The sequence below is a fragment of the Miscanthus floridulus genome, chromosome 5, assembly GCF_019320115.1.
Source record: "Miscanthus floridulus cultivar M001 chromosome 5, ASM1932011v1, whole genome shotgun sequence".
Classification (NCBI taxonomy): domain Eukaryota; kingdom Viridiplantae; phylum Streptophyta; class Magnoliopsida; order Poales; family Poaceae; genus Miscanthus; species Miscanthus floridulus.
This window is the reverse complement of record NC_089584.1, coordinates 121019061-121045498: the sequence shown is the minus strand read 5'-3', so window position 1 is coordinate 121045498 and position 26438 is coordinate 121019061. Positions and strand designations below refer to the sequence as shown.

Below are 26438 nucleotides of genomic sequence, written 5' to 3'. Positions count from 1 at the left end.
GTAAATTCAACTACATCTAAAGGCCTAATTGGTTGGTAAGTCCTCGGATCGGACGAGTTGCCCCATGTTGTATGCTTTCTAGTTCCCACGCAAGGACTTAGCCCCAAACGGGTTTGAGGGGCAGAGCAAGCATTTTTTTCGAAGGGAAGGGGGACTTATATAAAATCTTGGCACGGTACATCCTAAATTACACATGAAAAAATAAAATAAAAATACATAATATTCTATCTAGATTCTTCTATCATCTTCCTCCCCAATGGTTTCTCTCGAATGTTGGAGCTAAAGTGCAGCCCTTATGCCGAATCCACCGACCAACCCCAAAACATTGGACAAATTGTAAGATCTAATGATTCGGAACCAGTCCAAAACACTCTAAATTGTTGAGAGAATATTGACAGTTGAATCATTGGGTACGACATAGGATCTAGATTCATTACCTCGAGATCTTGATTTTCTCTTCACGGCCATCGACTATGAGATTGATGACCCGGAGTCGTTGTCCTCGTAGGGGCTCCCATAAGCATCCCTCCCCTTGCAGATAAAGGCCACAAATTGGACACCTGCCGATGAAATCGACGCCTGCAACGGCGACTCGTCGTGGTAATCATTGAGGTCATCACATGACACATGATCCTGACCAAAAATCATCTGATTTTTCTAGAAATGTATTTGAATTCAATCCTAAGACACTAGAAAACTGCGAGAAAATGATTAGTCCCCTCCCCTTCTTATCTCCGGCAGAAGCACAGGAGAGGAAGGAGAGGGGCCCTAGGCACGACCGTGTCCGCGGCGAAGCGAGGAGCAGGCAGGCGGCGGCGGCACGTGAGTCAGATGGTTGCGTTTGGAGCAAAGTAAGCGTATGTGGTGGCCAATCTTAGGTCCTGTTTGGTTACTGCAGTCCCTCCTAAAATTTATGTCACATCGAATGTTTAGACACATGCATGGAGTATTAAATATAGACTAATTACGAAACTAATTGCACAACTTGCGACTAATTTGCGAGACGAATCTTTTAAGCCTAATTAGTCCATAATTTGACAACGTGGTGCTACAGTAAACATGTGCTAATGGCAGATTAATTAGGCTTAAAAAGTCGTATCGCAAATTAGCCTCCATCTATGTAATTGATTTTGTAATTAATCTATATTTAATGCTCCTTATTAGTATCTAAATATTTGATGTGACATGAATTTTAGAAGTGACTAAAGAACCAAATACCCTCTTACTGGTCCATTGCACATAACATGGTGTCCCTGCAGGGCCAGCCTCGGGTCACAAGATCATCCCACAGTAGGATCGTAATATCATGTATGAGCGTCCAAGTAAATTTTTTGTATTTATTTTCCACGTGTCTTCCAAATCAGACTGACTTTATGTCTACCATAAATACCTTTGAATTGGATACAATATGCTAAGTGTGTGGAGTATCGTCCATCGGTCGTCCATTTCTAAATGATGATTGTATCACACACCTTGGACTGTAGCTAGGTTGCATGTAGGTGGATCCACAGGAATACAAACTCCTCAATCTCCATTGTTGTAATAACACTATGGAGTTGTTTCTATACTTAGACTTTGTTTGGATATAGTCGGATTCACATCAATCCACATGTGTTGAGGTGGATTGGAATGCAACTTAAAATAAATTCCACCTCAATCCCCACTAACGCACGTGGATTGAGGTAAATATGATAACATCTAAACAAGGCCTTAGGGTTTCCAATGTATAGAAAGACTCATGGATCAATTTCTAAACCCATGAATTTCATAATGGTTTGAATATCATATCCATCAGGTAGGTGGGTATGGGTATGGTTCCCGAACCCATAAACCTATGGTACTGTCTATCTAGTTTAAACTATGTGAAATACTCATCATCTAATATCTTATTGTGTGGGTTGCTTGTGCCTTGCCTATGTTGTTATAGTCATGCTGCTATATGTGCTGGTGATCTTGATCTGGTAATTTGGTGTCAAGATGAGTTAAACTTAGTATTATCGGGTAGTTTTATTATGAGCTAATGAGCTATATATCACCTAATTCAGTTGTGTTGCTACATGTGACTCTTTACGACTCTTGTGGCATGCTTCTTATGACACATCGGAGAGCAGAGCCAGCACTTCACACTTCACATAACGGAGAAAGACCAGATCGCAGAGTTTACAACTTTACAATAAAGAGTGGCCAGCGTGGTTACAAGGCCTTTCAGCTTAAGGGTACAATACAACGATAATTTATGAAAGAATTGTGTATACCCTACATAGTAATCTACCCCCTATATACTAGCACAATATCTGAACCCTTGCGCAATCCGTCCAGCCTCTTCCCTCTTACACATATTATGAAACAACGGAACTATTTAATACAAAAGAATGTGTACATTCGACTACCTGGTATATGGTATGTGCCGCCTATTTACATCGTGCTCTTTGCCACAATGAAACAAAAATATGCCTTTATGTTCTTGTCAGAACTCTGGTTCGGACCATTCTTCCTAAACCTTTTGTTCACCGGCAGGTGCGTCCTGGGAGAATCATTTTGGCAGAAAGAAAAATGTTAGTGAAATAAAAAAGAACAGCGCATAATATTTGACAAAACAGATGCACGCAGCACCCCCCCCCCCCCCCCCCCCCCCAAAAAAAAAAAAAAAGGAGTAACATCATATTTGACTATTCATTTGATGTTCTGGGTGCTGCAATTTATATCAAAGCATATGTCTCACTGATATTGAAAGCGTCAACTCAGCAAAGAAGAGAGCAACTTACTTCAAGGCGAATCTCCACAGGGAAGAGATTTATGGCGCCCGGATTGAAGGAGAATCTGTGAATTGTGAATACACAAAACAGTTATGACAAATCAACATATGACAAATCAGTGTGAATTGAATTTGGAAATAGAGCTTGGGCATGAACTAAGAGTCTAAGACACTGCTCTAGACTCTGAAGTGTCTAATTGAGTTGGCCATTAAAGACTGGACAAAATCTCAAAATCGTGTCTAATTTACATGTGAAAGCTTATGAGATCCTTGTAAGGCAAGATGCAATGTATAACAACAACAAAGCCTTCAAGTCCCAAACAAGATGCAATGTATAACATCAAGATAATTCTATATTGGCAAAGGAGCATTTCCACTTGCCCAAGTGGGGGAGGTACCACTCAGGGAAAAAATAAAGAAGGTTTGCTAAAGATCTATCTAAAAATTGTGAATCATATATAGAACAGCAAATGATTACCCCCGTGATAGGACAAGGCGCCATGCATATGGGATGAAGAATTCCTCAGGATGGCTTTCTTGCTCATATGTAAACCGTAACTGGGTAAACATCTGAAAAATAATTCATTGTATATTGTCAGCCAATCTTATTGCCAGAAGATCTTGCCATCATAAATACATAATTTCAAGCCCAGAAGTAAAAGAAGATGAAACTACTACCTTCATCCCTTCTCCACGCCATGAACGGCAAGTTTTGTTGATGACTTCAAGCACCTTATCCACAGACCATTCCCCATCTAATTGTTGCATGTCCATTCGACTATTGAAGAAATCCAATACCTATCAGACACTCGTAGCATACAATGTGATGAGAATCTGGGAAATAGATTTATGTGTACTTATGAAAGTTCATGAGCAATAAACAGTAACACATACAGTGTATATGTTCTCAAGCAGTTCATTAAAACGTGGATGATTTTTAAATGGCTCAAAAACCTCTTGTCGATGCAATACAGCATACACAACCTGTAGAAAAATGTTAGAAGCAGTGCTAGTCCTCCTGTCAAGTAAACTGAATTGCAGGCCAATACATACCTCAGGATTTCTGGGCAATGCATATGTAAGGATTGCATTGATTATTTCCAGAACAATTCTTAAGAAATCTGTATATATGTGAAGCTCTGTAGACTGCAAAAATAAATAATTATTTAGGAAAAGAAGAGAAACATAAGCAATGATGAAGATGACATCATGGAGCAAAATAAATGTAGACTACCATATCATCTGCGATGTTGTCTGCTTCCATCTGATCAGATATAACTTTCAGAGACTTGTCATTTTTTAACTCAGCTAGTTTGGCATACCTATTGCATGGTACATAGAAACAAGCTAGATTACTTTAGGTTCAACTTGAAGTTACACTAAAGCTAAGTAAATAAATCTGGGGAAAGAGTAAAGGCTAGCTTACTTGCGAGAAAGCATGTCAAAGAGACTAACTAGCCTTTGTGATGCATAAGCACTCAGCCTATGCACATGAGGAGCCATATTTGCTAAAATTGCAAGACAGTTTGTGTGAAGGTAGACATCCTGCAAGTGTATATAAGCTTATCATTAAACAGTTAGTACTACAAATAGTGTTGCGCGCAAAATACAAAATGTAGCAGCAAATAGCAGGAAATTTCAAAAGGCAACTTCCAATTGGTAGATCAAGAACCTAGTTTCAACTTTCCTGTACAGACAATAAAGATTCTGATACCTACTCTTAGCTTGGAGAGGTTGTACTTGATGGTCCGAATTAGTATTACAACCATCAAAGATCCCAGAGATGTTTGATGCATCAGGCGCTCATGGTACCAAGGAACAGCAGGAAGCACCTGGTGTTGCATGTTATATTATTAACAGTTTTACAAACAAACAAATTAAGAAGTTAACTAGTTTGCTTACTAATTTGTGCACACTAGCATTGAAAGTTGAATCTTGACTGAGGATCAGGAGAATAATCAACAGCATGTAAATCTGATTCGAAGTCTTCCTTGATGCATTGTAGAGCATTTCCAAGATAGGCATCAGCTATCAAAATGATTGACAAAAAAAATTAGCATGCATCAATAAGAATCTATATTAGATAATAGACAGTTATTATGTAATTAGATAAAAAACAAACAGTGTTTTAACCTTTTTTATGCTGAGTGATATCAACACATAAGTGGGTCTCATTAACAAAATGAAATATAAGTATCATTAACAAACTAAAAGCCAGTTCATGAAGGCAAAAGGATGAAACAAAATAAGTGCAATGTGCATATGCTACTAATCAAAATCATAGTAAATGCTAATATACACTCATTGCAAAGGAAACTATTTAAAAGATGCAGATGTTTTAATGATCCAAACATATTCCAGTTAGACCTAAATGTCCATTTGCTCCAGCAACAATGCTTAGATATAAGGCGAACAAAACGTACCAAAGTATCCAAGTCTGTTCGAACCAGGACGTATTCCTGAAAGTCACAGTTCCCATGGACCAAAGAATAAAGAAACAGCACCGAGCTCTCATCATTTAAGCATCTGTAAGGAACAAGAATAATAGAAACTAATGAAGAATACTGTAAGAAGATTTTTCTAGAAGATAAATTGAGTACCGTGGAATATGATAAAAAACATTTATGGTTGATCCAAATTATAATAGACCCTAGACAAGCCCTGAAACATGCCAAAACATAAATGTGACATTAACTGTAGAGAAGTGTAGATTCATTTTTAACCATCAAAAGTTGTGGCACAATTCTATCAGAAGATTAATATTTAATATTATTTATAATCTATGTGTTTTGTTTTTCAAGGGAAAATGGAACACTGCCATTCTAATTTTAGAACGAACGCAAATATTTTGAAATTTCACATGCAGCTAATGAATTAAAATATGTGCAGTATCTTAAGGATCAGCAGATGATCGTTACTTACCTTCCAAGAGCATCAAACAACGATGCAAAAGACAACCCGACAACAGGTCCATCTTGAGCATTTCCTCCAACATCAGCACGATCATCTGCATAATAATTCATTCCTGTAACTATTAGAGATCTATATTAGTGCCACAGTTTCTCTGTAGTATTGGTGCATCTTACATTGTATGTCCTTAGCACTGTTTAATGCCTTGCAATAAGGGTTATCATGAAAAACTGGAGCATCCTTGTCGTTGGTATTTGAGTCCATAGTGTATACATTGTTGGTTAGAATGGACTCATTAGTTGAAATGCACTTTCGGTAGTGGATCATGATAAGCAGAACAAGTAAACTGTTATCTGCCAATTGACTTGTCGCACCCTCAGGAGTTGAGCTTACAAGGTAGTTGAAAGTATAATATGGCAACAAGACGATATTTGCTGCAGAACAAGATAAGAGAGTCCCTTAGTAGAGACTAAGAATTATAAGAATGGCCCATTGGCTAAAATGAACTTTCTATCTAAGATATCTCGTAATAGACTAATACAACAACAACAACAACAACAACATAGCCTTTCAGTCCCAAGCAAGTTGGGGTAGGCTAGAGTTGAAACCCACCAAGAGTCCCAAGTCACGGTTCAGGCACTTCAATAGCTGCTTTCCAAGTACTCCTATTTAAACATAGATCTCTAGGTATATCCCAAGCTTTCAAATCTCTTTTTATTGCCTCCCCCCATGTCAATTTCGGTCTTCCTCTACCTCTCCTCATATTATTAGCTTGGCTTAGGACTCCACAATGCATTGGTGCCTCTGGAGGTCTCCTTTGGACATGGTCAAACCACCTTAACCGATGTTGGACAAGCTTTTCTTCAATTGGTGCTACCTCTAGGCGATCACGTATATCATCGTTCCAAACTCGGTCCATTCATGTGTGACCGCAAATCCATCGCAACATACGCATTTCTGCAACACTCAGTTGTTGAACATGTCGAATCTTTGTAGGCCAACATTCTACTCCATACATCCATAGCCGGTCTAATCGCCGTTCTATAGAACTTGCCTTTTAGCTTTTGTGGTACCCTCTTGTCACAGAGAATGCAAGAAGCTTGTCGCCACTTGATCCACCCTGCTTTGATTCTATGGCTAACGTCCGCATCAATATCTCCATCCCTCTGTAGCATCGATCTCAGATACCGAACGGTATCCTTCTTAGCCACTACTTGACCTTCCAAACTCACATCTCCCTCCTCCTGTACAACTCCGCCAAAGTCGCATCTCATGTATTCGGTTTTAGTTGTGCTCAATCTTTAGACTCAAGGGTCTGCCGCCATAACTCTAGTTTTCGTAATAGACTAATAATAAAAAAATTACATATTCTAACATCATCTGACCTAAAGTGAACATTATAATTTTTAACTAGCATACTGTTGCAAATTAGGAACAAGGGTTGGACAATATGTATCTTGTAGAGCATAAGAGGAACATCAACTAAAACCATCATGAGAAGTACAAATAACTGAAAGACTGTTGACATATTCTAAATATATTTAAGCTGAACTTAGAAGGTGACATATTCCTTAGGACATTGACATGACACACATCATGAAGATAATATAGTAATTCAAATTTATAGAAACAATAGTGCTGAAGAAAAGGATCCATGTTACCAGCTGCTGAGCCAACTCGCTGCAGAACACCAGGCCTACCATCATCAGAGAAAACAAGGTGTGAACCATTGAGAGGAATTTTTGGCCGTGTTACAAAATTGAGCAAAAATTTTTGCACCACTGAAGCCACTATGGAGCTGTCCTGCAGATGAAACAGGCCACATGGAGATACACTTAAAATTTTATCCCAATAATGTCTGGAAATAAATTATCATATATGAAGCACCACTAGTTTCAGCTTTTACCTGAAGCATAGCTGCATCAATAAAAGGATGCACATCCTTTGGCTCTGGAGATGGTCCAGAACATAACTGAGTTGACATAAGAACTAGCATCAAGTTCAGGAGTTCATGATGTAGGTAGCATGACTCCGGACTTAATACAGTACAAAATAACAGTTAGATCAAATATAAATAAAACATACATGAAAACGGGAAACATTAATATATACAAGTGATGAATAAGATACCTTACATCCACACTACCAATATAGTCCAGCACACCTCTCATCAGAAAATACTCCACAGTGTTTTCTTCAAGGATCAAGGGAACATCAAATATCATAAGAATTCTGGCCAACACTCGTATAGCAATATAGATAATGCAGCTTACAGAAGAAGCACGCTTTGCAATAGACCAGACACAGAGAATCTTACTGGATGTGGATAATCAATTACCTGCAGGAAAGTTTTCCAACCCCTTCTCACTCCTGTCAATGTCAAGGCATAGCTCTTGCCAACTGTCGGTTTTTGCGTTTTCAATGATGAACTTGAGAAATATGGATGATATGTATGCCGCATTGATCGCCCTCCGATATACGACAGAAGATACAGAAGTTGTTGAGGAGCACTCTTGCAAGCACCAAACCAAATGGATCAAAATCTTTGCAAGATGCTTTGTTTGGTGGTTATTCTCGGCTGCAGATGCACATAACTAAGGCCCATAAGCATAGATAATTATGAGTTAAATATATTTGAAAATCCAATCATATAAATGTTAAAGCAGAGCATCAAGCGAACTAAAGTGGGAGATTGAAACAGTATACAGTGTATCGCCATTGCATTGGCACATCAGCAAGGTCACTAATTACTGGGAACATGAACTCCAAAACCAATCATCAATTATACAGCAATTCAGTAAATCACAGTGTTTCCATCAAATGTCCAAATTGGAGCTAGGCAGCTACCACCTAATGTTCACATTTAATCATCACTTCCGTCCCGCTCAAGCGGTCAGCTTACCAAAAACAGGGGATGCAAAGTTTACTCGCTGAACTAGTTCAAGTAAAAACAAACCCGGTCAGCCAGACGCACGGAAACTCAGAAATTACGAACATGCCAATATGGCATAATTTGCAGCAAAATCAAGGCCAGTCAGGCTAGACTTGGAGTAATTAGGAACATGCCTCACCGATTCCAACAAGCCCGCATGAAATTGGCCAGAACGGCAACTAAACCCCGCAGGATCCCCATCATCATAAAATAAACACACAGAAACCTCAAAATCCGCAGAAACCGACACCTAAAAAAACCTCCCAACGGCACAATCAGCGTAGCAAACATCCCGTAAACGCCCTGACCAATCTAGCAGTTCGCCTCAAAGGCGTGAACGGCACAGTGCAGACCACGATCCCCAGACACACAAACCACATGATCATGATCTGCATTGCCCGACGGATCAAAACACTAGGAAGGAGGAGTAAAATCATCTGAAGCGACAGCGCAAGGAAGCAATCAGCACAGCCGCGAAATTTCCTCAGGCGGGACGTGGATCTCGCTCGAAGGGGGGGGGGGGGGGGGGGGGGGGGGGGGGGTGGTGGAGGGGAGAGGGGGCGCACACTCACCGAAGGCGTGGCACGCCTGCAGCACGCGGTCGCGCGGCCACTGCAGGGTGAGGGGCAGCTCGAGCAGCTGCTTCCAGAACTCGGAGGAGATTGGGTAGGCCTTCTCGCCGACCAGCGCCGCGAACATCTGCTCCGCCGCGCTGGGCGACGGCGGCGCGCCTGCCGCGACCAGCCTCGGGGTCGACGGCGTCGTGCCCATTGGATCTGAGCCACCGAGCAGGAGGCGCGGGGCCCTAGGGTTTGACGTGAGCGAGGATTGGGCAAGAGGAAATGGCCGGCCAAGTAGAGTCGAGACGAAGCGAAGGTTTTAAACGGGAGAAAGTGAGACTTCGGGCGGAAGAGAAGGCCAGAAGGGAGGTAGGGGAGAGGAACGGAGGCCGGGTGCGACGTGCGAGCGTAGCGACTAGCCGGTGCCGTTGGGGTTGGGGAGGTTTTGATCGGACTATGAAATGGCGAAACTAGCCAGCTCCGGGTCGAGAAGCCAGGGGCGTGTCGAGGTAGGGAGTAGGTCCAGACCGGGGGGCGAGATGGTCTTTTTCGGTGGGGGCCTCGAGGTGGTGTCGTTGTTGCGGGGCTGCCTGCCGTGTGCCGTCGGTGGAGGTGGTTTGGTGGCGGAGCATTCGGACGAGGGAGGGAAGGGATGGGGTGGGCGACTCGCATTCATTGGAGTCAGGACGCGTCGTGACGAGGATGGCCGCTTCGGCCGTGTGGAACTTTGCTGGGTTCGAGACTTCGGGATTTGACTTGTTCGGTTTTGTTTGGTTCGTTGCCTCTTTGTTGCACGAGTTTTTTTTTTGTTTTTTTTTTTTTGGAGAGGTGGCAATTAGCAGGTTGTTGAACGACGCTTCTCTCCCGTTAAATTTAAAATTTATGTGTGTATTTGGTTTGTATATAATTACCTTAGGCTTTTTTATGAGACGGTGGTTTGTTTCATGATTTTTGGTGGAATCAATTTATTCCTTATGTATATACTACTAATTATTAGCAAATAATAGATTGTGAGAAATAAGATGGTGATGTATCAGTATATTTTATTCCGCAAACCAAACAAAAAAGTGAGAGTGAGAAGAAAATAGACTGTCTTATTCCTCAAACCAAACACACTCCTAACTTACATTAGAGCATTTCAAATTAAACCGTTCAAATCAAAGGGACCCCTACATGGGGAAGCCCCTACTTTTTTAATTTAAGAGCTCAAATACCTTTAAGAGTCGGAGACCTTAAATTAGGGCTCTCGAATGTATTCGAATGAGTCTCGCCGGGACAGGACATGCGGGCACAAGGTGGAAGCCGCGACGAGGTTGAGTGCCTCGTCTTGAGAGGATCCACATCGAATGGGTCTCACCAGGATAGGACAGGCACCGGCAAGCGGGGACGGCCGGCGGGAGGGGAGCCATGTCGAGGGCTTCACTAGAGGAGCAGTGTCGAGGAAGGAGAATAGGGTGACAGGTATGAAAGAGTCGAAAAAAAAGATACATGAAAGTGAGTTGTTATGGCAAAATACTTCCTGGAAAAAAAAACAAGGAGTTCTCCCTAGGAGGGCTAATGGGAAAAAAGGAAATACAACACTAAGAGCCACAATCAAGAAAAAAAACATGACTATCAACAACAGCCAACGACGACTATATAAAATGATAAACAATAGCGAGCAATGTTAGGATTGGTGATATTAATGATTTATTTTACAAATCTCGCTAAAGTTAATAAAGTTTAGCTTCAAACAAAGCAACGTCTTGGCTCTTGCATTTTGAAACGAAGGCAGTAATCGAAAATGGAGATTAGAGTGGAGATCATTTTGTTTAGCATCAAAGTTGCCCCCTACCCTGTGATCATTGGCGGATCCACGGGGGTGGGGGGGGCTGCAGCCCTCCTGAGAGTGATTTTGCTTTGTATTTGCTGTAGAAAAAACGTGATTTCACCATTAATCTTCGACATTTGTTCTAAATTTCTATTGATTAACGCCAACCCCCCCCCCCCCCCCCCCCCCCCCCCCCCCGAGGTGCTCATCTTGGCTCCGCCCCTGCCTGTGATGATGATTTGTTAATTTTTTTTTTTATCTATTTTCGCTATTTTTGTGTTGATATTATGCTTAAGTAAAAGACTTCAACTGTCAATGCGTTAGGCAGAGCCCGACCTTCGATATTTGTCCCATAGTGCCGTTCAAGGCATTGGGCCCTCGCCCCTCGTGTGTTCACCTATAACTGAAAATGAAAAAAAGATAGTTAACGTCGTTTTTGGAGGACATAAGACAAAGATTAAAAAAAAAAGAAGCTGGGTTTACATTGTTGCCGAGAATGAAAATTGAGCACCAATGTGGTCGTCACACATTTGCTCTATGCCGGTAGTCTATAACTCCATAGTCTCCACTAAGCACCAGAAGTATACCGTCATCGTTTGCTTTTGAAATATGAAATTGTTTCTTCTCTTCCATATCTGCCAGCAACATATATAAGGTCAGAAAAACATCATAGTGTTCCTCGGAGATGTGGTCGGAGAGCTCAATCTAGGCTCTGATCGTTTCACTGAAATTTAGCTTATACTGATTTTTGTGAGAAAAAAAACATTGTTTGTTCGCTGCAAATAATGCTGAAAAACATGACGCTAATCTTGTCAATGCCGTGCGCTGTGATTCCTTTATTATTCGCTTTCCAACTGCAGTGTTTACCAATTTCCAGAATACTTTTTTTTTTTTTTGCGGGCAAAAGGCCAGTCAACTATTCAAGTATGATGAGAGGAGCTGATATGACGCGCGATGGTCCTAAACGAGTTGCCGGGCAAATTGATCTGGTCGAGTCCATCTGCGGCGCTACTCTACTCCTGCTGTCCTGCAGTACGTCGTGGTGCGATCGACGCCCATGCATTAGTCACGTGCTGACGTGCATGCACGTAAAATGCGCTGCCAGCAGCACAGGACGACACGTACAGCGCCGCTCATCGACGTGGCCGCCGGCGACTTCCTTGCTTCGCACACGAGCTTCGCCGCTCCAGCCACGTGCAGTTTCTGCGTGTCCACCCGTGCATGTGCATTCAGCATCTATCTATTATTTATTATACATTCATTCACCACACACTACGCCCGGTACTGTTGCGTTTTCCCCATCCAATCGAATTCTCTCCGATCCGTCGCCGCGCGTTCAGCATCGTCCTTTGAAAAATGTCGCTCGGTGGTGGAGGACCCATCGTCGACGCGGCGGGCGCGCTGCGCGGCTTCGTGCGGGAAGCGGGCGGGTGCGCGGTGGTGAACGGGGGCCTCGGCACGCAGCTGGAGGCGCACGGCGCGGACCTGCACGCCGCGCTCTGGAGCGCCAAGTGCCTCGCCTCCGCCCCGCATCTCATCCCAAGGTGAAGCACCAGTCCACCACCGGCCGTTAAGCACCGCTACACAGGGACGAAGCTCGAAAAAAATTTAGGAGGAGCTAAACAACTACAATTAGTAAGAAAAGAAGTTCAGCAAATCTCAGCCCCTCCTACCTGTACATCTACGGCTAAACTTTCAAACGGCGGCTCTACAGAGCTTCACTTGCTCCCGAGCGGTAAGGGGGGCTGGAGCCCCCTAGCCCCTAGCCCCACCGCTGGCTACACCTACACGATGCACAGAGGGTTACTATCACAAGCGATTTTGTTTTTTTTTTCTCTGAAAAAAAAAAGCACAGGTCCATCTGGACTACGTCGAAGCAGGCGCGGATGTCATAATCTCGGCGTCCTACCAGGTGCGCAGACCGTACACTGCTCTTTTTCTTGCGCACGCGCGCGGGTTTGACTCTTGACCCGGACCGTATCACAATGTCACGACGACCGGTGATCGGTCGCTGGTGGCGCACGCACGCAGGCCACGATCGAGGGGCTTCTCCCGGGACGAGAGCGAGGAGCTGCTGCGTCGTAGCGTCCACGTCGCGCAGGAGGCGCGCAGAGTCTTCGTGGAGGGCGACAGCCGCAGGTCGCGCGGCGAGCGCCCGCCGGTGCTGGTGGCGGCCTCCATCGGGAGCTACGGGGCGTACCGGGCAGACGGCTCCGAGTACAGTGGGGATTATGGCAAATCGGTCACGAAAGAAGCGCTCAAGAACTTCCACAGGAGGCGGCTGCAGGTGCTGGCAGGCGCGGGGCCCGACCTCATCGCCTTCGAGACGATCCCAAACAAGCTCGAAGCGCAGGTACATACAGTACATTACACGTAGCGAACGGACGGGATGCGATTTGTATTTCATCTCATCTGCACATATGTTGCCGTGCTATGGCCTATGGCTACCTGGACGAACCTCTGCAGGCCTACGCTGAGCTCCTGGAGTAGAACGGCATACGGATCCCGTCCTGGTTCTCTTTCACTTCCAAGGATGGGGTTCACGCGGCGAGCGGAGACCCGATCACCGAGTGCGCGGCCGTTGCTGATTCCTGCCAGAGGGTGGCCGCGGTCGGAGTGAACTGCACTGCTCCCAGGCTCATCCACGGTCTTATCCTCTCCATCAAAAAGGTGCATCTCTCTGGCTCTACCCTCTGTCAGTATGCCTGTTCGTCCTACTATGGCCGTATAGCGTTACCAACAGAGAAGCATTTGAAACTCGGCAATTTCATTTCCAGGTGACGAGCAAGCCAATTGTCGTATATCCGAACAGCTGGGAGACGTACATCGCCGAGACGAACGAATGGGTGGTGCGCTTCTTCGATAACGTAGCCTTTGGCACCAACAGTGTGACAACAACAAAAAACTTCGGGACTCGGACGGCGCGGCGGGAACGGACTTCGTGTCGACCGTCGGCGAGTGGAGGCGGGCGGGCGCCGCGCTCATCGGAGGGTGCTGCAGGACGAGCCCGGCCACGGTGCGGGCCATTGCGCGGGCGGTGCGCGAGGCGGATGCCGACGAATACGATGACATCCCTGCTGTGCCCGTGCTCTAGTTCTTCCATTCCATTCCCGGCGTAGAAACTGGAGACTCGTCACGCTCACGCGTTCCTTTGGCAATAAAATGCTGCCACATTGTTCGTAGTTTTGTCGTTTATGTTCAAATGGGCACCTCTTCGGGTCTGTTAGGTTTTCTACGGTGGCTGCAGCTGTTGCTGCAAAAAAATTCTCTCCAGTTACTGTATCTTCCTTGCAGCAGCAGAAACAGCGCTGCAACACTGGCAGCCGATCAGTTTCTAACTTTCGCCCAGCACAAAGTGCACAATTCAAATAGGCTCGCCCTTGCATGAAGTTTCCTGGCACATCCCTGCCAACCCAACGGCATAACAACACTGGAAGACTAATGTGGGAAATAACAATCTACATAAACATATTCTCTTTGTCAATATATACCTTATCCATTTTTCCAAGGACAAACGTACTGTTTATGTAAATTAAATTTTCAGGCATGGGGAGCTACGCTAAGCCTGTTCCATAACATGGCGCAGGCTGATCTTTCTGGGAAAGCTATGATGATTGATGATCAGACCGCAGCACTAAACCCTCTCAACTTAGCATCACAATGACGATCCACCAAAAACAGGATTAGATCATGTAAAATTACCGCTCGCCACCCATGCCTCCAAACATTCCGCTCATCTCCTTCGATCCCATCTGTTTCATCAGAGACTGCAGACCGCCCATGCCACCAATCTGTTTAAGCATCTGCGGCGGAAGGACCTTGCTCATGTGCTGAACATTCATGTTGCGGGACAGTGCACTCATCTCCCCTTTCTTTGGGATTTTGAGACCCTTCATCTTGCCCCAGATTTTAGCAAGCCGCTTGTACTCTTCCAGCATGTCCATGACATCCCTGACAGGCCGGCCAGAACCCCGTGCAATCCGAATGATCCGTGATTCGGTCATCAGCTTAGGATTTGTGCTGTCAAGCTCTGAGACAAAAACTCAGGCATGAAGATTACAATTGTAGCACACTACTAAAATAAATAAATAAATAAATTTATATATAGGAAGGTTCTTGTCACCACAAATTACCTGCATCAGTCATGGAATCCATCATCGTCATGTAGCGCTTAATCTTAGCCTGGCTTTCCTTCTCATGTCCTTTTGGCATTAGTTCAGCGCTAAACCCAGGCAACATAGAGAAGACCTGCAAATAAACCAAAATCAATTTTTTATTTGAGAGAGAAGTCCTGACCCATGATGTTAATGAATGAATCTGTTATTACTAATGTTGGTTTTGACAAGATGTTCAAGAAATTTCAAGGATTGAAGTAGTTAACCTGGCCAATAGGACCCATTTTCAGAATGTTCTGGAACTGCTCATACATAAGCCTCAGAGTAAAGCTTCCTTCAGACAGTTTCTGCAGAAGCTCAGGCTGTTGATCTGTAGGTACCACTTCATGAATCTTGTCCATAAAGCCTGACCAATCTCCCATACCTGCAAATCGAACAAAGCAAGGTTAATGGAATGTCACACACATATAAACATGTAAAAGCATGCCTTATATTTCCACTGACCTAACAGGCGACTAACAAATGGCTTCACATCAAAAACTTCAAACTCATCAATGTGCTCTCCAGTTCCAATGAATATAACAGGACTTTTTGTTGCTGCGACACTGGAAAGAAACAAGGATAGAAGATATGTTAGGTTGCTCATAGGTTCTGAGTGTTATGAGATGTATAAGTAGTTGTTCAGTGACAACAACAACAACAACAACAAAGCCTTTAAGTCCCAAACAAGTTGGGGTAGGCTAGAGTTGAAACCCAACAGAAGCAATCAAGGTTCAGGCACGTGAATAGCTGTCTTCCAAGCACTCCTATCTAAGGCTAAGTCTTTGGGTATATTCCATCCTTTCAAGTCTCCTTTTATTGCCTCTACCCAAGTCAACTTCGGTCTTCCTCGGCCTCTCTTCACGTTACTATCCTGACTTAGGATTCCACTACGCACCGGTGCATCTGGAGGTCTCCGTTGCACATGTCCAAACCATCTCAACCGGTGTTGGACAAGCTTTTCTTCAATTGGTGCTACCCCTAATCTCTCACGTATATCATCGTTCCGAACTCGATCCCTTCTTGTATGACCGCAAATCCAACGCAACATACGCATTTCCGCGACACTTAGCTGTTGAATATGTCGTCTTTTCGTAGGCCAACATTCTGCACCATACAACATAGCAGGTCTAATCGCCGTCCTATAAAACTTGCCTTTTAGCTTCTGTGGTACCCTTTTGTCACATAGGACACCAGACGCTTGCCGCCACTTCATCCACCCTGCTTTGATTCTATGGCTAACATCTTCATCAATATCCCCGTCCCTCTGTAGCATTGATCCTAAATATCGAAAGGTATCCTTCCTAGGCACTACTTGACCTTCCAAACTAACATCTTCCTCCTCCCGAGTAGTAGTGCCGAAGTCACATCTCATATACTCAGTTTTAGTTCTACTAAGTGTAAAACCTTTGGACTCCAAGGTCTCCCGCCATAACTCCAGTTTCTGATTCACTCCTGTCCGGCTTTCATCAACTAGCACTACATCGTCCGCGAAAAGCATACACCAAGGGATGTCTTAAACACACCAAGTAGTTGTTCAGTGAAAGGTATCTTAAACACACATGCATATGAAGGGACAAAACTTGCTACACAGACAGCAGGAATTAAAGACATCAAAAAACAAAGATAGTGCTGTGCGCACAGAAGTCCAGGACAAAGTACATTTATCCTGAAATGTGAATGCAGTAGCTGTATTAAGAGTAACACCCCATAATTCCATCTAGCTCCAATACTTGCTAAAAATTAAATGAACAGACCTTCATAATCGAGTACTCATTACATCCTTTCCTAGAACAAAATAATGTGGAATTATCTTGTGGAGACTGTATCCGGACTATAGTGAAACCAAGACATATTCCAATGGAGAGCATCTACATCAGGTTCTTTGGAAACAATCTTTATAAGTTACGAAACAGGAAATTAAACCAAGGCCATATTGCAAAAAAAAGGCAGAGAATACTAACGCGCTAAGGGCACCACCGCCTTTTGCGTGACCATCCATTTTTGTAATAATCACAGCACCAACAGAAACACTTTGTTTAAATGCCTGTGCTTGATCAAATGCAGCCTGACCAATACTGCTGTCCATCACAAAAATCACCAAGTCTGGTTTCTGCAGGAAAAATACAAGAATGACGGTAAAATTTCATTAGATTTCTTCAAATTATTGCTGAAAGCCAGAATTTATTTGCGAATTTCAAGTGCACATACTGTTGCTTCCGAAACTTGCCGCATTTCTTCAAAGAGTGCTGCTTCTTGTTTGTGCCTTCCACTTGTATCCACAATGATGAGATCACAGTTTTCTTTCTTGAACCTCTCCACACCCTCAACAGCAATTTTTACTGGATCAGATTCCATGTAGCTGCAAAGTGACTGTTAGAATACAGAGATAATAACATGAATAACAAACTCACGTTGAGAGCTATAGCACCTTCCGTAAAAGGGAATCTTGGCCTTCGTTGCATTTTGCTTTAACTGATCAAAAGCACCAGCCCTAAATGTATCAGCACAAACCAGCGCTGGTTTGAATCCTTTCCTCTGATGATAATAAGCATATTTTGTACAAGTGGTAGTTTTACCAGAACCTGCACCAAAATGATGTTATCTTGTGAGAAGAATGACAAACATGCTGGGGATAAAAACACGAATTGTCCCATCAAGGTTAAATTTAGGATCTGGCCAATCTTTGTGTATGCCATAGATATTAGATAGGTCAACTACATCAGTTACGCTCCCAGCACCACTTGCTGTGCAATGAAGCTTAGCCAAAATGAAGATATGTGATGCTTTATCATTATGTCTCACACATCATAGATTCACAGCATCCATCTTTCTGTTTTTCAAATTTCAAACAGCCCATATGTTCAACTAAACCTTGGACTTTAAGATGTGTGTACTCAAGCAAATGGCTTAATATTAACAAGAGATATGCACATAACTTCTTATAAGTAATCAACTACTTATGCTATATTCTACTCCCTCCATTCCAAATTATAAGTCATTCCAAAAATCTTGGAGAGTCAAAGCATCTTAAGTTTGACCAAAATTATAGAGAGAAACACAAAGATTTATGACATCAAATTGGTATGATATGAAAATATAACTAATGAAGAATCTAGACTCTCCAAGATTCTTGGAATGACTTATAATTTGGGACGGAGGAAGTAGAAAGCAAAAACATTAAAAAAAATTACAACTTGAGAAAAAACCTGTTGGACAAAAACATGACCTAATAAAGGACAACAGCATCAATAATTAGATAACAAAGTGCGCAATTTTCTAAGGCTATTGGCCCTGTCTGGAGTAGCCATCAGACATTTACGACCTTGATACAGTATAAACCCCACATGAGCATGAGCAAAACTGGGGAATTAACAATGTAATTTACCCTCTCTCGTCATTCTTGGTGACTGGACTTGTAGGTGTCACCGTAATCAGTGTGTCCCATGGGGCATCTCCAAGCATCGTAAGAGCTTTGTTACTTGCTACTTTGCTAGTGAGGGTCTTCATCTATGGATGCTGGCTAGCTTCAAGGAATTTCTTACCTCACAGCCCTTGTGGCTTGTGCCAACTTGTAGGTTGATATTTGGTCATGGTCGTGGTGGAGTTCTCTTTGTACAAAGGCATGAATGTTTTAAATTCCTGATGTGGGTGTGTGTGATTTATGTGTTTGTAAGATCCCTTCCTCCTTTTTTTTCTTCTTATAATATAATTATACACAGGTCTCTTGTGTGTTCAAGAAAAAAATTACTAATATATGTAAGAGCTTAAGTGATTGAAGTTTATGAGTTGGATTACTGGAGGTAACAAATCTCACTGTGGACATCATTATGAGCTGTAAAATTATTTGAACGGTTACATTTAAATTAATATCGTTGCAGGGGAGTGGCCTGTTTATTGTATAAGAAAAAAGAATGGACAAAGTCAAAAACATATCTAATTAGGCTAGATCGTAATAAATCAAGTTTTAATAATTCAGGATCTTCTTGAACAAAGAAAACCAGAAAACCATCTGCCAAACGTCATTCGAGCAAATGTGCAGCTACCATAGCATGAGACATAACGTAGTGACAGGAAGACTGACCTTGCAGACCAACGAACATTACTACGCTTGGCTTGCCCTTTTTGGGAGTGAAAGAAGGCTTCCCGGGATCTAGCATGTTGCAGAGTTCCGTGAAGACAGCCTACAGCAATAACAACAGAGATCAATTAACGCAATCAACGGGATGCACAGAATAACCCCAAATTACACAGAAATCCCTCGAAGCTCTTGACGGATTGGGGGCGGATTGCGCAGATGAGGCGACGAACCAGTACGCCCCTTACCTGCTGCATGATGCGGCGCTTGTTGGTGCCTGCGGCAAGCGCCTCGAGGTTGACGATGCGCTTGATGTTGGCCTGCATGTCGCGGACCATCTTGAACTGGACATCGGCCTGTAGGAGCGCGCGTGAGATCTCGTTGAGGCAGTCGTTCAGCACCTTCTCATCGATCACCGTGGCGTTGCTCATCTGCGCCAGGGCGCGGGAGATGCTCCCGCCCAGTTGCGCGAGCACCATCTTGCCGGGGCCGAGGTGCTTTCCTTCCGCTTTCCCTGCGGGTGGTGGTGGCTTCCGCGAGCAGGGAAAGAGAGGATTAGGGTTCCGATGGGGAGACGGCTGAGTTTCGTCGCGTGAGAAGGGGATGGGGAGGAGTTTTTTTTTTTAGCGGGGAGGAGGAGGTTACGGTGACGTGGAGGTGAGAAAGAAAGAGGGGGAACGCGGGAGGTGTGATGTGAATGATGAATGAATAGTGACTGTGAGTAAGAAATGGCAAATGTGTTCACGAGATCGTGCTTAGATGCACGGTATGGTACGTTGGATTTAATTTTTACTACAATTCACTTTAACACATGTGAATTGAAATATGCTTAGAGTTTATTTAATTTAGTCGTAAGCTATAAAAAACTGATGTGGTCTATGTTCTATAGAAAAATCGGACTCCCTCCATTCTAAATTATAAGTTATTTTAAAAATATTGGATAATTATAAAGATTTATGACATCAAATAAATCATTCTTTTATTGAGTCATTGAGTGAAATATGGATAAATCTCCGAGCCTCGGCACACATACAAATTAGAGTAGCAAGGAATCCGATTGTATTTCAGGATGAATTAAAACATATGACATGATTATTAAATAAATCTTTGAATCCAAGTTGTCGATGTGCCTAGGCAACAAGTCATAGCATGTCCCATTGTAGAGCACTGATATAGTGATATGTTCTCTAGTTTTTTTTAAATGAATGGAATATGCCTATTAGCCGTGTTGCCGTTGGCTATTCAATTTATTGTGTACGAAAGAGTACTGAGTATACTATTTTGTATGAACTTGATTTTCTTCAAATCCTTTGCATTTGCTTTTTTTATTTTTAACTAGCAAATGTATCCATGCGTTGCAATGGGAGTAAAACCTACCAAATGTTAATGGAAAACGAGAACCAGAAGAAAAAAAAAGCTATCAAACGTTAACGGAAATAAGGATCGGAATGTTACTCCTTCCGTCCCAAAATAGATGATACTTTAGCTATGAATCCGGACAAATATTTGTCCTAATCCATAACTAAAGTATAATCTATTTTAGGACCGAGGGAGTATCTATTTAGTTTTTATCCTTTCTATAAAATTTAGAACCTATAATTTATATTATGATGACCATAACGTCAATAATATAAGTTGATGCTGGCAATGATATTGCAATGTCCTATTAAGTTTGTATTGAATTAAAATACAACCTTCAAAGATTTTTTTATTCTGTTGTAAGGCACATAAATATTTACTCATAAATATATCATACTATCTATGTGTTGTTAGAGTCAAATTCCGCGACTTCTTTTAAGGATCACAAAGTCAATAAGAAATTAGTTATTGTCATATTAAGGGTCAGTCTGCCCATTGATGATCATGATGGAGACCTCTCTTGATATCCACACGGTAGCCCTCGTCAAAGATTGCATGCATATATTCATACAGCTTAGAGATACATTTATTTTGATTAGATTGAATGGCAAACTTTTTAAGATTTCAATTCACGATCCGGTTAGTTAGATCATCAGTTGATCCAGGTTTTAATAATAAAATTTTACTCTTAATTAAAACTACATTAGTAATTCAGTGATGAAAATATTTGTTTACCAAGAACCTATAATACTGTATTTATTATTTATTTTTAATTTTATGAGCTAGAAAAGAACAAAAAAGGGAAAAATTCACATAACCACGACAGAAGAAGCGTAGGCCCCGCATAGAGCCGCAGACCTTGTTCGTATCTACATCTAACCAAGGGGTTTGGAGAGGATTGAAGAAGATTGAGGGAGATTTTGACTTGTAGGGGATTAACTCCCCCTTAATCCCCTCTAACTCCTTTGGTTTGGAGTAGAAACGGACAAGGTCTCAACGGGAAAATCAAGTCACAATGGACAGCACATGAATTACAATGGAAATGAAAAAACTGACACGGACTTGGGAGAATACCACGAGCGAGACAGAAACCAAAAGGACTCATGGAACGGGCAGACATGAAATACCACTGAAACGAAAAAACTGACGCAGACGTGGAAGAGCACCAAAACGGACTCGCGGTGACATCTGACGCAGTGGGTGATTTGTGGAGAAAAAATTTCAGCTCTTTGATATTAGGTATCGATGGAAGCCAGAGCCAAAGCTCTTTTCGAAGCTCTACGAAAGGGGCTCTAATTCATTTATTTACACAATTTCTCTCTTCCTTGGCTCAACATTATCGTGTGGGCTGTGTTCACCAATTTGGCCTTTGAATGTAATGGCTTTATATAAGCCACAACATTACATTCGAGATAAGCAGGAGGCCAGGGGCCTAGGCCGAGCTGAGTGAGACCGATACCTCAGCAAAATGACCTAGATTTCCAACCAATCCAAGTGAACAACAAATAGTTGCTTATGAGTCAACCTGTGGTAAGTAGCAAAAATACCATCTTGACACAGAGAAATGCAACTCTTAAAAGAACAAAAAAACTAGATCCACACAGAAATGTCGTAACAATGTCGATTGAATAAGTTTCACTAATAAAAAATTTTACACATCATTTGTCATGTAACCTGGTGTAATGAATCAAAATTTGCCCAGGAATAAGGGAAGTCCTTAGCCTGATTTTAGTTGCAAGGCCTGATCCGCGTGGGCAAGTGTTTCTGTACTATATGACAACTCCAACCATTGTTCATGTCAAAAGATACAGCCGTACAGGGGAGTGGCACAACTTACATGAGTGGCAGAATGGATTCCTTGCGTAAGAAAACGTTGAAAGAATGGGCTGTACACCTAGTGACTCCAGAAACAGCCACCATATTTTCCCAACAAAATGTTACATACACAACTCTGTTCCTAGATACATGTGACAAGAACCTAATTTGGATATCATGGATATAAAAAATCAATTTTGTAAGAGAAGGGGAAAATACTGACAAAGCTATATGATTCTCCTCCAGCAAAAGAATAGAAAACAGAGTTTCATCATTAGTTGTTATGTCAGCCGATGTAGTCCTAGCTCCGAGGAAATGAGTCTGAGCAGCACTTGTACAAGCTCCCGCACCCTAGCTTCTCTGATGGATCAGCAGGGGCAATAACAATTAATTAAATTTTACACTACCACAAGCAAAACTAGCATCATAAAAGCACAAAGCCAACTCTTAAGCCAATGGCCCCGTTCGGCTTGCTGAATCTTGGCTGAAACATACTGTTCTGGCTGAATTGTTGTGGGAGAAAAACACTGTTCCGGCTGAAAAAACAAGCCGAATATAGGGTAAGCCGAATGGGGCCAATACCCCCTACCCCCACCCAAAAAAAGGAGAGTTATCTACTCCAGCGGTATGTCATGTTCTTCCCAGTTCAATTAATGGCTGACCACAACATCAAATCTAGCTTACAAAAGGCACAGGAGAGTCCCAAAGTGCGCAGGATCACACAAAATCGTCTCAGATGGGAAACAGTCTCAGATGGGAAACATAGAAAGACCATGTTTTACTCAGATATCCTAAATAAAACTTTTTTTTATTAACAAACAGAACATTAAAGGAGGAACCATGGTTTTGAAGAATATAATTAACAAGTTAGCGGTGGCAAATGGTTCAATCCTAAGTTTACACAGTAAATTGGGCTGTTCCTTTTCAAAATTTGGCAGGTATCTCAACAGACATGCACTGGTTAGCTGTGAGACATTTGCAACCAGAGCTAATTATCTACAGATGACGTACGGTAGCTAAAACATTATTTAAGAGATTTATGGCTGAGTCCCCAATATTCAATATCTATGGTACTCCTTTTAGAGTTTGTCACATTGTTGTACATGTATGAGAGAAGGGAAAAAAAGCTTCAACCTTAATATTGATAGTGCCGTGTAAACAGAAAAGGGGGCAACAAAATCTAAGTTTTGGCCTCCATCATGTCACATGCTTAGGGTTATCTAATCCACAAGTTGCTGGTTATGATAAACGGCCTACAAAGCATAAAAAGAACACATGCATAGCCATGGTCCACAAGCTATCAGCTATGCCTAAAATTATACACTTTACTAGAAACCTTTTTCTTACCTTGAGACAACAAGCTCAGAAAAAGTGGGAAGCAAAGACAATAAATGAGCCCGTCCATGGGATTTGTTTTCCCCCAAAGCTTGTTTCAGATATGGAGGTATGTTGAGAGCATTAGCTGCATCGATGTCTATAATTAGTCTAGCAAGCTCTTGAAGAACACAGATCGTTTCTTCAATCCTCACACTAGGCAAAGGATGTTCTCCTGCAAACGCCAATAGTGTAACAAGATTAATGGGGTTTACCATATCCGTATTGTAGATTATAGCATTTTTAAGAAATATATGAACATCAGGGTTGTTATGAAAAAACAAACTCAAGAATAGAAATAAACTGCGAAGGTACCTAGATCATTTTCATCGGCTAAAAATTGACCCAGTATAATCTCACATCGCTTCATAAGAATGGAAATTGAAACTTTGCTGGTTTCTGATGCTGCAGCACACAAGGTTGCCTTTGCTATACAACTGCAACCACAGAAAATAGCTAACATTGAGTTCTCAATTTACACAGCTTCACCATCAATTAACATTGCACATATCTAACAGAAGCAGTGCCCAAAAAAAATGAGAAACGGAAAAGTTAGATGCATGTAAGACTCTGCCATCCACCCAGTATCTTTTCTGACAGATCCCCATTCCCCAAATCGTTCTACATGTTATATGCAATAATTGTACTGTGCTTTCAAATATGAGACATGCTGCCAAATTATTTTAAAGATGATCTGCACACTGTATTTACATAGTATTGCACAACGCTTGTACCTGCATAAAGAAAACATCATCTGCAAACAGCTCAGCGAAAATCTGCTACAGTGTACAGGTAAAAGGCCAACAGTTTGAACAGGCAGCGATCCTGTTCGTGAGGCACAGTGATCAAGACAGTTCACAAGCCTTTGCAAAACCTGAAAGAATGCGATCGTGAGATGGTCACAATTGAGCATTTACAAGGTCAGGTATTGTGTTGCAACAGCAAGAGGAAAACAAATACATTTTATTGACTAACTAACCTCAACTGGAGCATCCTTTTGCAATTTCAGAATATCATCTCCAAAGACAGTGAGGACACTCATCTCAAGGGTCTCATCAGCTGTAATATAGTCAGCTGAAGGAACATCTGATGACAACACGCGTCCACAAGAACCAACAAGAAAGGTTTCATACACATCTGCGACCTCCTTCCAGAAACGAGCTCTAGAAAGTTTATATGAATTCACATCACTTTTGCAATCAGCATTGTCCTGCCTCACCTCATCTGTCACAACACGATTGAAGCATTCAGCAGATATTCTCCAAAGGGTACCCCTTGGGTTGTCTCTCCTTGTATTCATGCACCTATTTAGGAAACTTTCAGAGTCAACATGCAGGAAGAGCACAATAAAACTTTCGTGCACTCATTATATAGAATCTAGATTGTTTCAATTAATAACCTTTTTGACATGAAAATTTGAAAATAAGTAAAGCAGTTCTTCTGTTCTGCAATAAGCGTAAAGCCTTCTTGACAAGTGGATATATCCTCACTTTTGCATTGTGTTGTCAGATATAATATCATAAAAAGCAATTACCTTCCAAGACCTTGGATGACTTCAGGAGAGGCACTAAACCTTTCATTTGGTGGAGCCTCCAAAAAAAGGTTGACAATGATTGGCACAAGTTTTTCTACAAATAGAATACCCCAACCAGATCCCACCATATCCAGTTTTGTACCCCCGCCATTGAGATTGCTTCTTTCAACTGTAACAATAGCAAATTAGACATCATTCAACAAGAAATATATTTTTTCTCAGATTATGCAACACTGTATATAAGATATCATAACAGGTCTTACCAAGAGACTGCTTTGCACCGTCTACCAGCGCTTGAGAATTCCGATCATGTATTTGTTTACTATTTTTCTGGAGGGGGCCTTCGTGCCCATTAAGATAGCATAACAGCTCAAGGAGGAGAGGTGTCCACATGGAAGACAATACAGCTGTTGGGCGTAGCATAGGAATGATTTCCAATATGCCTCGTTGTACAGCAGGAATACTACCCTAAAGCATAAAGGACCAAATGAGAAAAGAAATTCAACACTGGATCGATGCCAAACTGGAATTATGAAAGTTATCAGGATAGAAGCATAAAAAAGAAACATGTTTTAAGGTTTCCTACGAGAAACATTGAAGACTAAAGGATACACTTCCGTATTTTCATGCCCAGATTTTCCACATAAAACGAAAACAATAGAATTATAAACTTCTTCCAAGAAACTTATATGGTTACGCACAGTATTATAACAAATATATATATCAACTAAAAATATGCATGCACAGGTATACCAGTTCACTATCATAATCAGTAGGATTCAAGGTAGTCTTGATCATCAGATGCATAAATGTCATAAGCCTTAGATACATGTCACCATTAAACAGAGATTGTGCTTGGACATAAAGATCACCTGCAGGAGTGAAACGGGATTAATAGCAAATTACAATATCTGATGCTTGGAGTAAAACAAACGGAAGCTATAATTACCAAGACCACGGAGAACCTCTTGCTTCACTTTATCAGTGGAGTCATTCTTAAAATTAGGTGAAGTTTGAAGAACAAGCTCATAAATATCGAGAACAGATTTGATATACGAGGATTCCAGATTGCCCTGGAAAAATAAATTCAGGAAACATTTATTTATGAGGCTTTCCTTATCTAAATAATATCTGAAATATGCGGCAGTCCAATGCAT

General features: G+C 42.1%; 3 protein-coding genes and 1 pseudogene across 6 annotated transcripts in view; 1 reads left to right on the top strand and 3 right to left on the bottom strand.

The window, feature by feature from the left end:
- Window positions 1-2133: 2133 nt before the first annotated feature.
- On the bottom strand, window positions 2134-9535 carry LOC136450613 (uncharacterized). Its single transcript, XM_066451148.1, has 18 exons — window positions 9170-9535; window positions 8004-8243; window positions 7796-7859; window positions 7572-7701; window positions 7327-7468; window positions 5842-6099; window positions 5678-5762; window positions 5179-5281; window positions 4658-4783; window positions 4474-4587; window positions 4182-4300; window positions 3990-4077; window positions 3809-3901; window positions 3650-3739; window positions 3434-3553; window positions 3234-3325; window positions 2766-2820; window positions 2134-2524 (listed from the first exon to the last, which is right to left on the bottom strand). The coding sequence occupies exons 1-18, from the start codon at window positions 9366-9368 to the stop codon at window positions 2495-2497; spliced, it is 2148 nt and encodes a 715-aa protein (XP_066307245.1). The 5' UTR covers window positions 9369-9535; the 3' UTR covers window positions 2134-2494.
- Window positions 9536-11879: 2344 nt separating this feature from the next.
- On the top strand, window positions 11880-14298 carry LOC136450615 (homocysteine S-methyltransferase 4-like; annotated as a pseudogene).
- A 113-nt stretch (window positions 14299-14411) lies between these two features.
- Window positions 14412-19833, bottom strand: LOC136450614 (signal recognition particle subunit SRP54 2). Its single transcript, XM_066451149.1, has 9 exons — window positions 19448-19833; window positions 19206-19305; window positions 17553-17706; window positions 17333-17483; window positions 17086-17234; window positions 15587-15687; window positions 15349-15506; window positions 15101-15215; window positions 14412-14997 (listed from the first exon to the last, which is right to left on the bottom strand). The coding sequence occupies exons 1-9, from the start codon at window positions 19676-19678 to the stop codon at window positions 14666-14668; spliced, it is 1491 nt and encodes a 496-aa protein (XP_066307246.1). The 5' UTR covers window positions 19679-19833; the 3' UTR covers window positions 14412-14665.
- Window positions 19834-22309: 2476 nt separating this feature from the next.
- The window catches only part of LOC136450612 (uncharacterized), a 45134-nt gene continuing 41005 nt past the window's right edge, over window positions 22310-26438 (bottom strand). For 3 of the 4 annotated variants that reach the window (XM_066451145.1, XM_066451146.1, XM_066451147.1), the window contains 9 exons: window positions 26231-26354; window positions 26035-26153; window positions 25545-25749; window positions 25282-25450; window positions 24727-25051; window positions 24482-24621; window positions 24063-24184; window positions 23721-23922; window positions 22310-22733 (listed from right to left, as the gene is read on the bottom strand). In XM_066451145.1, the coding sequence (XP_066307242.1) occupies window positions 22655-22733; window positions 23721-23922; window positions 24063-24184; window positions 24482-24621; window positions 24727-25051; window positions 25282-25450; window positions 25545-25749; window positions 26035-26153; window positions 26231-26354 (1485 nt within the window). In that variant the 3' untranslated portion in view covers window positions 22310-22654. Of the gene's footprint in view, window positions 22734-23720; window positions 23923-24062; window positions 24185-24481; window positions 24622-24726; window positions 25052-25281; window positions 25451-25544; window positions 25750-26034; window positions 26154-26230; window positions 26355-26438 lie in introns of those variants that run through there. The other variant, XR_010758389.1, reaches the window with a different exon arrangement.